This window comes from Diplotaxodon limnothrissa, linkage group LG5 (assembly GCF_057381915.1).
Source record: "Diplotaxodon limnothrissa isolate DT_005_m linkage group LG5, D_limnothrissa_male_GT1.1, whole genome shotgun sequence".
NCBI classification, from domain to species: Eukaryota; Metazoa; Chordata; class Actinopteri; order Cichliformes; family Cichlidae; genus Diplotaxodon; species Diplotaxodon limnothrissa.
Window position 1 is genome coordinate 18,407,545 of NC_140600.1, and position 14,710 is coordinate 18,422,254.

A 14,710-nucleotide genomic window follows, 5' to 3' on the forward strand; every position below is an offset into this window, starting at 1 on the left:
TTAGGAATTTTTTTATTCTTGAATTCCTAATCTTTCTGTAATTTTGGAGCATTATTTTAGGGTCCACCCATGACACTTTTTCATTTTGTTAGACATGGTACAGTTGAAAGTAAAAGAAGACAACTCTAACTTGTCATGTGTTGTCATATTTTGATATATTTTGATGACAAGTACTTTTTATTGGTCATATTATATCGGGTAAAAATCACCTGGCATTAGTGATTGTGTTACTATTTATAGCGATAGTGTTCTAGGGTTAAGAAGGTAAGTGGCCGCTGCTAATTAAATGCACTTCATTCATTGATCAACAGTAAGTGTGACCACCTCTATAACTGCAGAAGTTCTGTCAGTTTGCTGGCCTGAAGCATTCAGGCTTGTGTTAACGCAATGCCACAGTCTTTCCAGGAATAGATGTTGAGCAAATTCACTGGAAGATGACACCTTGAAATACTCAGAGAAATTGCAAAAACGCAAGAGTTATTTCTAAGACGCTGCAGGACTCAGCATGTTGATAAGAAAATGAGACTGAACAAATATGGTTTGTTTGGAAGAAAAAAAAAACACAACCTGGCAGCATGTCTTACGTTTGCAAAGTTTCATCTGGATCCACAAACAAGCTGGAGATGTTTAGCCATAATGCAAAGTGGTACATTTGGGGAGAGCAAAAGCACATAAGCACAAACACCTCATACCAAGTGTCAAGCACGATGGTGGTGGGGTGATGATTTAGGCTTGTTTGCAACCACAGCACCTTGGCAGCTTGCAATCATTGAGTAAAGCGTGGACTTCTCTGCATACCAAAGTATTCTAGAATCCAATGTGAGCTGTGCAACAGCTACAGCTTTGTGCTACAAGCAAATCTACAACAGAATTGCGGAAAAGAAGATGTTGGAGTTGCCCATTCAAAGTCGAGACCTCAAGCCTGTTTAGATGCTGTGGTGTGTTAAGAGAGTTGTGCATAGAAAAATACCCACAAACCTCAAGGAACTGAAGCAACGCTCAAAGAATAGTGGAACAAAATTCCTTCACAATGATGTGAGAGACTGTTCAAGTCATACAGAAACTTCACGTTGCGTCAAGTTATTACTGTATGATAAGGCAACGTCGATTTTCACAGAGTCCTGTACTGTATAGACCGCATAGAGTCCTGTGAAAGCTTTCTTTTTCTTATCACTCTACATTACACTCATAACATATTTCCTCTTATGAGTCCCTCCGTGTAGGAGAAAATATTATGCCTGCGTAGCAGGTTTCAAAACTAACAAAGGCCAACAAATGAGGTTTATTTAAAAAAAGGAATGATTCGAAGAAGACAATTTTCCGGTAAGTCTAATAAATGTTACTGTCACGGCTGGGAAGGTGAGCCGTGTGGTGTGGAGGAAGGAGGACCCAAGATGCAAGCAGTGGATGAAAACGCTAGTGAAGTTTATTTACAAGGTGTAGTGGCAAACAAGCAGTGGGGGCATGACAAATAACTGAAAACATCTAAACTGGGAGAACTAAAATAACAGACCTGGGAGCATACGACAAAGGGATGAGAGGCAGAGAGGCAGAGAGGCAGAGAGGCAGAGAGGCAGAGAGGCAGAGAGGCAGAGAGGCAGAGAGGCAGAGAGGCAGAGAGGCAGAGAGGCAGAGAGGCAGAGAGGCAGAGAGGCAGAGAGGCAGAGAGGCAGAGAGGCAGAGAGGCAGAGAGGCAGAGAGGCAGAGAGGCAGCCGTCGAGCAGGACACCGAGTAACACAGACTGACACCGAGTAACAGGCAGGAGAACAAACAGGGCTTAAATACACACACCAGTAATCAGGGGATGAGAGACAGGAGGGCAACACAGCTGGGAGGAATCGGAGCTGACGGGACAGGGGAAACGTAAACTGAACACACTCACATCAGACAGAGACCTTCACAATAAAGCAGGAAACTCAAACACGGGGAACCAAACAAGACACAGAACTAAACAGACAGCTTCACAAATAGACGGGTTGACACCATAGACAGACAGAGACACAGACGCAGACTCAAAGGCAGACCGAATATAATACATAGAACTCAAACAATAATAATCATCATCATCATCATAAACTAGAAAATGATAATAAACTAAAAGCGCTGGGTCACCGACCCAGGACCATGACAGTTTAGGACAACCACAATAAAAATCTCCAGCTGAATATCCACTACATTTTAAATTCAGGGTCATCAGTGTCACAGATCAAGAGGCAGTACATGCTGGACAGGCCATCAGTCTATTGTCGGGTCATCGCACAGAAACACTCACACTTGTAGCCAGTTTAGAATCATCAGGTAAACTAACGTGTGTGTCTTTGTATTGTGAAGAAGCTGGAGTTTCAACAGAGCACCCACTCAGGCGTGGGAAGAACATGCAAACTACACAAGTGAGTGGTTTCAAAACCAGGACCTTCTTGCTTCGTGGTGACAGTGCTAACCACTGCGCTGCTAAATAACATAATTCTGAATATTAACTGATGTAACCAGTCGATTTTTTATAGTTTTTTTTTAAGTTTTTGTTCAGATTTTGCAGGTGGTTTTTAATCCCAAACATCAAGCCATTATGTGCCCTGAACACTGAGTGACATAATCATAATAAAATCCTGAGTTGTAAGTCAGTGTAAAGCAGATGATGTTTTCATCTGGATGTGTTATTGAAAGAGGATATAGCCAGTTTTTAATAGTAAACAACGTCTGTCTGTCTTTTTTTTCTTTTTTCCTCAGCACTTCCTTGCTTCTTGTAATCAACAACATGTAACCACATCAGTTGAGGTGTTGTTTCATTTTTCAGGTAGACAGAAAAAATCTGAAACATCTACCCTTTGTTTTTCTTTTCTTTTTTTATTCTAACAGCAGCTATCTTTAAAAACATAGCATACACATTATTCAGAAACACAGTTCATGTAGAATTATTATGAAAACTTTCAGTATAAGCCAAATGATCTATTCCTGTTAGCAAAGGAAAGAAAGTTGCTAAATCTTAATCAGGGTTCCTTACAGGAAAGTCTCAAAGGCATATCTGTGCAGGTGCATGATTTTAAATCTTTCAGTGTTTATTTGAGACGCCTTGTTTATCAAATGTTGCTCATGCAGGCTTCGTTTATGAGATTATAAAAACCACAGCCAGTCGTCTCATCTGAGGCTTACAATGCTGGCATGATCTCATTGCAAATGTTGTATGTGTTTGTGGTCGAAAGGGGGTGTAAACATTTTTTAGCTGCTCACCGTTATTTTGCAGTACTGCTTGAAGTGGGGCAAAAACAAAAAAAGAAAGAAAAAAAAGTGATGGCTACTTTGACACTACTGTGCATGTACTTACGTTCATACTCATTTTATATTTGTTTTTGCAATTAGTAACATTAATATTTGAATGAAATGCATTTATTTGCCGTTTTTGCCTTGAAACCTCTTTCATTAAAACTCTTTAAAGAAACTATGATCCAAGCCAAAACAAGGGACAACTACAGGAAAAATAAAGTAAAAATAAAAACTAATATTAAGTGTAAATCCAGCATAATTGAAAGAATAAGTAGAAAGTTGTGTTGAGTAATCAATCAATCTGATACTTGCAGAAGTTACATAAATGGCCTTTTTGTGAAGACTGAAACATTAACCAAAAATATTTTGAAGATTACACTCACGGACCAACAGCCACAATGGTTCTAGTTAGCTTTGATGTCAGCATTAAAATACAACACCACTGTTTTATTATTATATTTTCTTTTCTTAAAATGACTTAACGGCTCAAGAATAAACTTACTTTTAATTTTAAAAACGAACAGAAACGTTCACACGGCATAGGGCACGACTGTTTTAGCCCATAGGGGTTTTGTAACAAGTGCAGGGGAAAGAACTGCAATAATGCTATGAGAACACTGCAAGTTCATAGTCACGCCAACACTAGAAAGAGAAACTGGCAGTTCAAACGTAAGAAAGGTTTGATAAAAACCAAGTGCCAAGGTCTCACCTTTCAATTTGCGTGTGCTTGACTGGCAGAATGACGACTAAGTCATTTCCTTACCCGAAGAGTTTGAGCTTTAACATTTGCATTTCTTCCATAGATTTTCTGCTGTGAATGTAGAAGTGTCAGAATTAAATCAGTTGGGGGTAGATATCAGGTAGCAGACATTGCCTGTAAAAGTTATTTTATGATTTTCTTTTATAGTTGTGTCATATAAAAGTGATACATTGCAAAATGTTCACAGCTTTTAACTGAAGCGTAGACAAAATAATCTGATAACATTTCGTATTTGAAATGTATTTTAGTTTTGGGTTAGAGATAAAATCTGGCTGTGTGAAAATAGCATTTAGTTAGCGTTGACCTCACAGGTTAAGTCCACGTGACTTTTAGCATTAACAACAACATGGGCTGCACTGAATTAATTGCATTTAAGAAAAAATTATTTGCAAATAAAGTTTAATCTTTGAAGAAAACATTTTTCCATCATTAGCATGCTTTAGCATTTGTATGCTGACTTCATAGGCGAAGTGTGAGAAGCATCTCCTGTTACCCACACGACCCATGCCATCTTTAAAAATAAGACAACAAAAAAGGGAATGAATCATTATATATTTTCAAGAACACATGTCATCTTTGTGAAACATTTCACATTTAGTCAGTTAAGAAAAATATTATGACTAAGTGTCCCAGAGCTGTTCGTTGAGCCCGAGAGCTGCAGCACTTGGCACCTCTGGTTCCCTCTTTGCACATCGTCTGTGATTATCTGCAAACATTTCATCAAAGCAACCTGTGCAATAAATGCAAAAACAAGTTTAACTGAAATGACTTTGGCAAACTGGTGCAACAAAAAAAAAAAAAAAAAACCCAAACCAAAAAACACAGAAATAACTGCATATTAACATAAAGGGTTTGGATTTTGACTGTTTTTAGATCGCAAACCACCTAAACATGATTCACTCACAGTATATATACACCTATTTTTTAGTAAAGACCATTATCTATATCAGGCAACATACATGTCCACTGTGTCTATATATTTGAATAGAATAGACTAATGTTTCTCAAGTGTGTGCATGTGCGCTCCACACACAAGATACAGCTGTCTAACAGCTGTGATTTTTATATGCCAGAAACAGCAGGTAAAATATTTGTGCCAGCATTATAACCAAAGCTGGTAAGATATATCTAAAAGCAGGAAAGGGGAATTCGTGACTTCCCTATTCTCACAGCCAGCACTGAGTCTGTTTTTTCACATGATTCAAATCACTCATACAACTGAAAAACAAGTGGGCAAGCATGAACATTTGAACTTTCACACACCTGACGTCCCCTTTGCCATCATGCGAATGCATTTGACTTCTGAGAAACTGCATTTGGGGCACGTTATGTCTGAGTTGGGGTCAAAAGGGTGTGTGTGTGTGTGTGTGTGTGTGTGTGTGTGTGTGTGTGTGTGTGTGTGTGTGGGTGAGGGGCTACAATGCAAATGTAAATGTAAAAACGATTGTAATATGTAATATGCAACTTTTAAACATTTGTGTTACAGATAACCTGACCTCTCCACCACACATGAACATAAATAAGTAAAAGAAAATTTGAAAAAAATAAGAAAAAGGAAAAAGCAACCCCCACTCACTCAACAAAACCAAACTGTTGCTTCCTGTTGCAATTTTCTGTGTTGGTTGACCTCGGGTTGCCAGCTCAGTGCCTCCTTATATGTGTCAGCGCACTTTTTTCTCATGTTCACCTTCTCATCTCTGTTCGGTTTCTGTTGCAGTTCACATGGAGATCACTGACCCTATACTTCATATTTTAGCGAGAATCCCACATCACTTCTGTTTTTTTAAAAATTTATTTTATATATTATCACCTATTTGGGCTCCATGAAAAAGAAGATATTGATTCATATCAGTACTAAAATGATAAAACTGTTTAGGTAGAGTTAAAAGACAAAGTATAACATAACAAGACAAGGAAGTTGGGTCCCTTGTAAGACCCTAAGCTTCACACCTAGCAGAACTATGCTGCTCTGCTGCAATTAGAGAAGTATTGTTTGTTAATGCAGTTGTGTAATTTCTTTGTGCCAAAATATGCGTTATCATTGTAGGTTAAAAACCCCCAAACCAAAACAAAGCCAGCTTTAATAAACGTGTGAGAAATAATGTGTGAAAACACACACTTCCTCTGTAAGGACAAGACAAACTTTTACTCTACAGTGAACTCATCTCTCAGAACCTTCACAGACATCTCTTATTTATCTACTCTTCATTAGTGAACTGGCTCAACTGAAATTGTACCGCTGTGACTTATATTAGTTATTATTGTTATTTTTAGTGTTATGTAATTAACTGTGAAAATTAAATAAAACTCTGGGGAGAGTTTTTTTAATAAAAGTTTTCAGTGTGCAGCCTTTTATGTTGATGACAAATTTTTTGTTGAGTTTTAATTAAGTTACGAAATACATCTGCAGATCATTATATTTTAATTTAATTTTATTTTGGTTTAATTTTATATTTAAATTAAACCAAAATAATAAATTATGTCATTTAGCGCTATTAACCATAACTACTGTAACTACTGTAATTAAGTGTAACTGTAACTAAATTTAACTACTGTTTTTAGCAGATTTTTAGTCATAGTATCAATTCATCACAGAAATCTGAGGCTTTATTAAAGAGGATTCAGTTTTAAGTCCCACAACATTTTTGTTCAGATTTTATTTATTAACTGCAACCATATTATGCAAATATAGAAAATAATTATAATAGTTATAAAAATGATACACAGAAGACACAGAATATTTTTTGATTTTCATTTTCCACTTTTCCAAATGATCTGTTCAGCTACAAATGTTAAATGTTATTTACATTTCTAAATTAATGCAACTGTAGGATATTGTCTGTTAATGCAAAATATTTACAACATTAATACATTTCATACAAAGCAGATATTATGGGAAAATTGCAATTTAAGAAAAATCCATATCATACTTTTCCAAGTAATATATGCATGCTTGATATGTTAAATACAATAAAAGGCCAAAAACAAATTTGAAAGTATAGTATCATAAAAATCAAAAAACAAAACATATAATGATGCACAAACAAGATGTTAAATTGATCTTAAGGGTGGCAGTAACATTATTACTTTAACACCTCCAGAGTTCACCATATCAATCTTCCTCCTACTAAACCATTTGAGTTTGACTTCTCCCACCAGTTGTTCCATTGCTCTCTGAAGTGTAGCCGTTGGTGAATGAAGCTGAAGAGTTGAAGCTCTGCAGCATCTTTGACTTTCCCAAGCAGGTTTTGTACATCATCTCAGCACATCGTCTGAAGTGATGGTCCAAGAAAAAGTAAATGGCTGGATTCACGCAGCTGTTGAGGAATGCCAGGCAGCAGGAGATGATGAGCCCGTTTTTAAGTTGTGAGTTAACTTCACAGCTGGTTTCAACGTCTGCGAGACGTAAAATAACTGTGATGGATTTAAAAACATTGTAGGGGAGCCAGGACACCACAAAGGCCACTATGATGCAGAGGACCATCTTCAGGGAGTGCTTGCGGCGCGCTTCAGCACGAGGATTTCCCGCAGCAGCACAGTGCTTGTTGAGGTGCATGATGATGGTGCCATAGCAGAGCATAATGATAAACACTGGGAAGATAAAGGTGAGTAAGGCCATGACCAGGCTTATTCCAAGAAAAAAAGGTGAACTTTGATCTTCTGTACAGAAATTGCCATCTTTCTCTACTTTCCGGTACACCAGAGATGGGATGCCAAGCACCAAAGAGCTTGCCCACACTGCAAGACAAGTGGCACGAATGCACAAACTACTCCTGAGGTACCTCGAATCCATCAGCTTCACAACAGCCAGGTAGCGATCAGCACTCATGCAGGTAAGGAAGAAGATATTGGAGAAGCGGTTCACAGCAATCATGTAGCTGCTCATCTTGCAGAGAAAGTTGCTAAATTGCCCAAAGTTCCAGTAATTTTTCTTCATTGCAGAAATGGCCCACAGTGGCAGCGTCAGGACAAAGACGAGGTCAGCCAGGGCCAAGTTGACAACAAAGGTGTCCACGAGACGACCACCTCTCTTCTTGTTTCCCACCACTAGGATCACAAGGAGGTTGCCCACAAATCCTGTGAAAAATATCAGGAAATAAATTGTAGGCAAAAAATACTCTGAGCCATTAAGGGTTTGTTCACACTCTTCCTGGAGATCATAAAGCGAAAAATTGTCAGTGTAGTTCTCAGAAATGTACAAATAGTCTACAGGAGTTGTGTATCCGTCCATTCTGGAAGATCACACAGAGGCTCTGTAGTGCAGCCGTTGTATTGTGGCAGAGTGGTTAATCTAACCATGTCAGCATGCAGCTGCTTGATATTACAAGTGCTAACCACAGAGAATCCTATTTCAGCTCTCTTCCTCTCACTTTACTGTGCTGCGTCTCCGTCTCTCCGTCTCTCCGTCTCTCCGTCTGCCAAAAACAAACAAACAAACAAAAAAACTTGACACACATTAATCAAACTTGCTATACAATAACGTGATGTTCCAATATTACAGTGCATTATTATGGGTACAGCAGATTGTATGAGTGCAAAACTTTTGCATTTAAAGTATAGAACTCCTACAAATGTTTTCCTTCTGAAAAACTTTGAAGTCTTATACATATTTATGCAACTTTCTACTCTAGATTGTTATACGATGGTGCCTATATTCATAAAAAAGGACAGATTTCACCTTTAAATTGCTTTACATGAGCGCATTTTCTTTTTCCTTTATCAAAGAAATTGTGTATTGATGTGCCACACCAGTAGGGGGCAGTTTGATACTGTATGTGGTGACCTCCCACTTAATGTCAGGGGCTGTGATTCCTGAGAAAATGCCACTGATCTACTTCAAAGCAGTAGAAACAGACAGGATATACACTGTTTGGTTCTTGTTTCTATGCTTTTTCCTGTCAGACTTGATATTTGAACTGCTGATCTCACCTCTGTTTTATTTTGTTTTATAGAGAAAGTAAGCTTTCCATTACTTAAAATTCAGCGGTGCATTCATCTTTGTTTGTGCAGATTTTTGCGGATTTTAACCTGCTTACACCTGCCTGCACGACTCTTACTATTTAAGTCCAAATCTTTCATTAAACAGTATAGTGATCATGATTTCAGTTATGCTGTGTTCAGACAATGTGACTGCATAAGTGCACACATTTGTAATTGTGTGACAGCATATTATACTGTTGAATTTTAGGAAGCAGCTGACCTACATGTCTGAACTTAGATATAGAAGTTCTTCATTGTACAACTGTAAACACATTTGTGTGAAACCCTCAGAGTGCCAAGGAAATGTATATGACCAAAACCTCAAAACCAAAAAAAAGAAGAAGAAGAAAAACGAAAACATGTATCTCGCGAACCAGAGATATACTCGGTTACGCCTGAATACCAACAGAGTCAGCAGAGGATATTAGTCATAAAACCAAGCAGACACTAAAGAGATGTGTGTACATTGTGCACAGATGTTTCCACGCATAACCACAAAAAACGACCATGAGCAACACTGAAAATCACTTTTGTCAAATAAATGGACTTCAGAGTTTGATTTTGGAATTTGAGTGGACCCTTGTTACAGGAAAGGAAACTGTCATCACGACTACCTCGACCACGACAGGGCAGACCAAAGGTGAAACGAAGTCCCTGGTCTGGCTCGTTGCTGTTGTGTTAGAGCCAGAAAAAGTGAGGCTGGCCACATCTTATAGGAGCCTGGAGAATGTGTTATTGTTCTGCGGAGAGTTTCAGTTAAGAAAGCGCAGTGAGTGAATGACCTTCTTATGGGATCCCTGCTCCACTTTCTAGCATTGTACGTTATTCAAACACTCCTTCACTTTGTAGTGTCAAGGTGATGTGTGGATATACTCATCACTGCAGAAAATCCTGTCAGTGCTCATTGTTTGGTTCGACGTTGTTCTCCCTCACACTCAGCTGTACCTTTTCCATGGAAAAGTTTTAATTATTTCTCCTGCATTCTTGCTGCTCTGTCAGTGGAACGCTACATTCCTCTCCTCGAATAAGTGCTGTCTCACTCCAATTGAGCAGAGTAAATGTGAGAGCCAGTGAATGGAGCAGCCTCAATAGGAGAAAATAAACAATTGCATTGGTCCATGGGTGCAGCGGGGGAGAGCGGATGAGAGGAAGGGAAAAAGGCCTCCCTAACGTGCTAAGATTCCCATGGATACTCAGTCCTTTTTCTGTTTGGAGGAGGATCTCGTAAAGTACTTCAACAGTGGATGATTTCTCTTTTCCTTTTACTCTGTTTTTATTCGAGGAGAGAAAGGGTGGTATGTGTCAGGGTGATTGTTAGACATGGTGGTGGTGGTGGGGGGTCACATGCACACATGTGCGCTCTTGTACACACACACACACACACACACACACACACACACACACACACACACACACACACACACACACACACAGATGTACAATTTGCTCCTCATTTGTCAAGTGTTACGTTTAAGAAGGGAGTCCATTGTTTGGGTGTGAAAGGTTCTTGTTTTAGCAGTTTAACTGAATCAAAAGTTCCCCCAACACAAAGGGTTGCGCAGCCCCAGTGCTCTATTTTACCTGATCCCTGATGTCTGAAATACTCCACAGTTTTAACCCACTTTTTGTCTCATTTACGTACAAAACCAAATGATGCAAAACGCAGAATAACATCTGAATGCTCACATATACGTGATTACGTAGATTTAAAGTGTGGGGGATAAATGAGTCAAAAACAACTAAAAGAGTCATTCCTGTGAAACTTGGGTTAAATGTCATGTAAGCACAATTCCCAGGTGTCTGACTCTCCTCTGTCATTGTTAAGAGTTCACGACCCAAGCAAAGAGTTGGCAATGTGAGTAACAGAAGACAACAGTAGATGTTTTTCCCCGGGCTGTCAAAGTGAGGCCTGCAGGCCCACAGCAGGTTAAGAATGCATTTTCTTTATCAGCAGTTCATGTCATATCGCGAGTAGTGCATTTCTCTCCCACTATTACAGCAGACTAGAGACTAGTCACACTCCCAAAGTTGGCTAAAGTTACTTTTAATAGTCACTTGATAATTGGAGCATTTAGAAATAATGTTTTATATTACAATGTCACCTACAGTGAGAGGTAGGTATTAGAGAAAATCAGTTTAGCTTGTACATGTTGGTTATTTTTTTTCCTGTGTAGCCAGCTGTAGCTACATTTACCTCTGAGCACACTGACCTCATTGCATACACGCTAGTAGAATTTCTTCCACCACATAAAAAAAACGAGCAAAACGTGTTTTTCCCCTGAGCGACATCTTTAAACATCTAAAAGATAGCTGTGGTACCAGCATCATTCTCCTCTTCAACGCCCATGCTGTGTATCTGCTCTTAATGTGCACAAACTTCCTCAGATTTGAAGTGGAGCTGCTTGGTTGTAAAATAATGTGAATGTTTCCACAGTGCAATGACTGCCCTCTGTGCCAGCTTGCTAGGTGACCTTAACATACACTCTTACAAAGCCTACATCGTGTTGGGGATTTCCTTTGGCCACAATAAAAGAACCATGCAGTTACATTTGCGATAGTTTGCTTGACAAAGTAGCTAACTGATTTGTAGAACTGCTAAATGAATGTTCAGCATTACTTGCTCCAACAAATAGTAATGCGAGAACTTGCCCTGCAAATGCCCTACTTTGAAATGTCTTCCCATCAACACAGATTGCTGAAAAAGATTAAAAAAAAAAAAAAAAAAAAAGACAATTAGAGAAGAGAAACCATCATCATCTTAATAGAAACACTACTAACACTTACAAAATGTTTGGCCCTTAATCATTTTCTGGCTCCATAAATTCGGTCATGTAGGTGGTTAATTAGGTTTTTAATATAATATCCACATTTTACTCTAGTTTTTAGTTTGAAAGTATTAGTGGCGATGTAGTCTGGGGTGGTAAATATCTGAAGATACCCGGTTAGTGTGAGTGTGTCATTAGGTGAACACTGAAGCTGTGCCCACAGTCACTTATTCATTACCAACAAAGAAGTTGGTTCAAAGTAGTAGTGACAGGGAAATGTGGATGGGAATTTTCTCCTTTCTATAAACTGTGTAGAAAAAAGAATACATGTTAGAATAACAGTGTATTTGTATGTGTGAGTTATCACAATCATTAAAACATAATTACTGAAATCTGTCAACCCCCCCCCCCCCCAAAACCTTGTTGCTATCTTGGTCACAGTATCTAAAGCAGTGAAAATGGTCATTATATGTAACATTCCAGAGAGGTTTTGGTATTTAATTTAATTTTAGCAAAGGCACCTTGCATGAGTAAATATTGGTTCATGTATGAGGGACTTTTTTGGTTTGTTTTTGAAGTTGTTGGTCATTAGTTTGATGGCACTGTATTGTGGCTGAATTTAATGTAATGACTAAACACCAATAAAAAGACCACAAGTGGAATACAACACTATTACTGCTATTTTTCATGATGATGCAATGGAAAGAAGACTGCCGTCTATTTGAATTTTTTTTTCATTCTTGATTTTGCAAGATCTGCTTTAACCTTTTTCATCATGCCATGCATGTCACTGTTTATTTTGATCAGTTCAAGGAACATGACTAATGACGCTAATCCACCTGCTTGTTTTTGCAAAACGGGAAATAAGCTACATGACTCAAGGTGACTTGATATGGACTGGAAGCTTAAATGTGTACAGGTTAGATTTTCATCCCCCAGCATTTAGCATACATGCTGCTGAATCACTCAGGGAGTCATGTTTCATCTGCTTTTGACATAAGAAGCAGGCACGAGAGAGGATGGAGCAAAGAACTCTTTCAGCCGGATCACATTTTTATTTCAGCAGTTTCATAATGTGCATACAACATCATGTCATGTTGTCATGATGAGCATATATTAAAAAATGTGCAAATAATGCAAAAGAAAATTAGCATTTGTGCATTTGTTTATTGATCTCTCGCTACAGTCTCACAGTGTTTTAATTATAAAACACATTTGGTCACAAAGTGCTCTACAGCAAAATAGACTAAAACAAATAAAAATCCCAGGAGGAATCCCAAAGAACATAATAGACAATTAAAGTATAGCTAGCATTTAAAAGTAACCTAAAAAAAGGGATTAAAGATTCAGTTATTAATGAATTCTAGACTGATTTAATTATTGTGCTATTCTAGTTAAGCCTTGGTTGAAGTCAGAAACACAAACATTTTATTGACTAAATTAATGTTATTGGTGTTAAGTTGTAACTTTTATTACTTTTCACTTAAGTTCTGCATGAAGTCCAGTTTATGAGTCCATTGGAGACATATTGCATATTCCCTAATCGGTTTGTTTTAGACACTTTATAATCTAGTCATTATGTTGTGTAAACTTCAATCAGCTTCAAGCAGATTGGTGATAATTAAGGGAATAAAAAGCAACAGATTTGCAATCTCATTCCTAATGATAATAGCAATGAGATTGTGGATGTTTGTTGGCTTACAGGTATAGTGCTCCTGCTGGTTTCGCCTCGTCTCCCAGGGGAAATTTTTAGGAGCAGATGGTTGCCTGAGTGGACGAGTGTTAGCTAACAGTAGATGATCTTCTCAGCAAGGGGCCATCATGCTATAGTTTGCCCTTGTAAAATGAAGAACAAGGTTTTATCTAAATGTAACAAAAGATGTGACAATGCTTTTGATTACTGACCAGCAAAACAGGCCACGATTGGTCGATGACATTTGTCACGAGACCTGTAACCCAATCTGATCCCAGGGTGATACGAGAACGATGAAAGCCTGAGCTGTGGTCATGATAATAGAGACAGAGCCGGCCAGAGGTGGCAAAAGTACAGACTTTCTTTACTTAAGTAGAAGTACTGATTCAACTTCTATACTAAAGTAAATGTGAAAGAGTACAAGCAATGAAATTGAATGAAAGAAAGTAAAAAGTAGCTCTTTGAAGGAAAATTTTACTAACCATTTTTGACCTGACATTTTTGCAGGTACCTTGAACCTTGCGCTATATTATTACAATAATAAAATAATATTCTAATTCTAATGAATCTGTTATGTAGGACACATACAGTGAAAGAGAATTTTAAACAATAACAATTTACCCACATTGAAGAGAATGGCTTTCCTCCACACCTAAACAAAAAAATGAGCTTCAGTAGATTTTCTCGGTGTACAGGCTGTGATCAGCTGACCTGCTGCTCTTTGTGGGTTCACAGAACTAATCTGAGCAAGATGTCAGCAGTTTCACAAGCTATCTTGACTGATGTTTATCCTCTACTCTGACAGTATAGAGTTTATACTGCCTTCATACTAGACAGTATATGGTTGGTATAAAGTTCGTTTCCAGTGAATTAATCTAAGCATTTGCATCTTAAATGCAAATTACATGCAAATTCATAAAATCTAAATCTAACCATAAGCACCAGAGACACTGTGCACCAACGCAGTGCTTTAATGCAAGCTAACCAGTTTATCCAGGGTAAAACTAACCAGAGTTTTCATGCAACATTTCAATAACACAAAGTTAGTATAGCTTAGTTTGTTTTGCAGGACGTTTCACAAAATGAAAATGCATAATTATATGTATGGACGTTTGCAGATATATGCGTATGTATATGTGTATATATATATGTATATGTAGTGTGTACGTGTGTGTGTACATGTCTATACTCATAGATACTTATAGATATCTATTATTTAGATATCTATAGTAATAGTAGTGATACAATAG

General features: G+C 38.0%; 1 protein-coding gene across 1 annotated transcript; it reads right to left on the reverse strand.

Annotated features, from left to right (window-relative positions):
* Positions 1-7,149: 7,149 nt before the first annotated feature.
* Positions 7,150-8,253, reverse strand: gpr25 (G protein-coupled receptor 25). Its single transcript, XM_085354038.1, has one exon. It carries the CDS (start codon positions 8,251-8,253, stop codon positions 7,150-7,152), a length of 1,104 nt encoding a protein of 367 aa, XP_085210164.1.
* Positions 8,254-14,710: the final 6,457 nt, after the last annotated feature.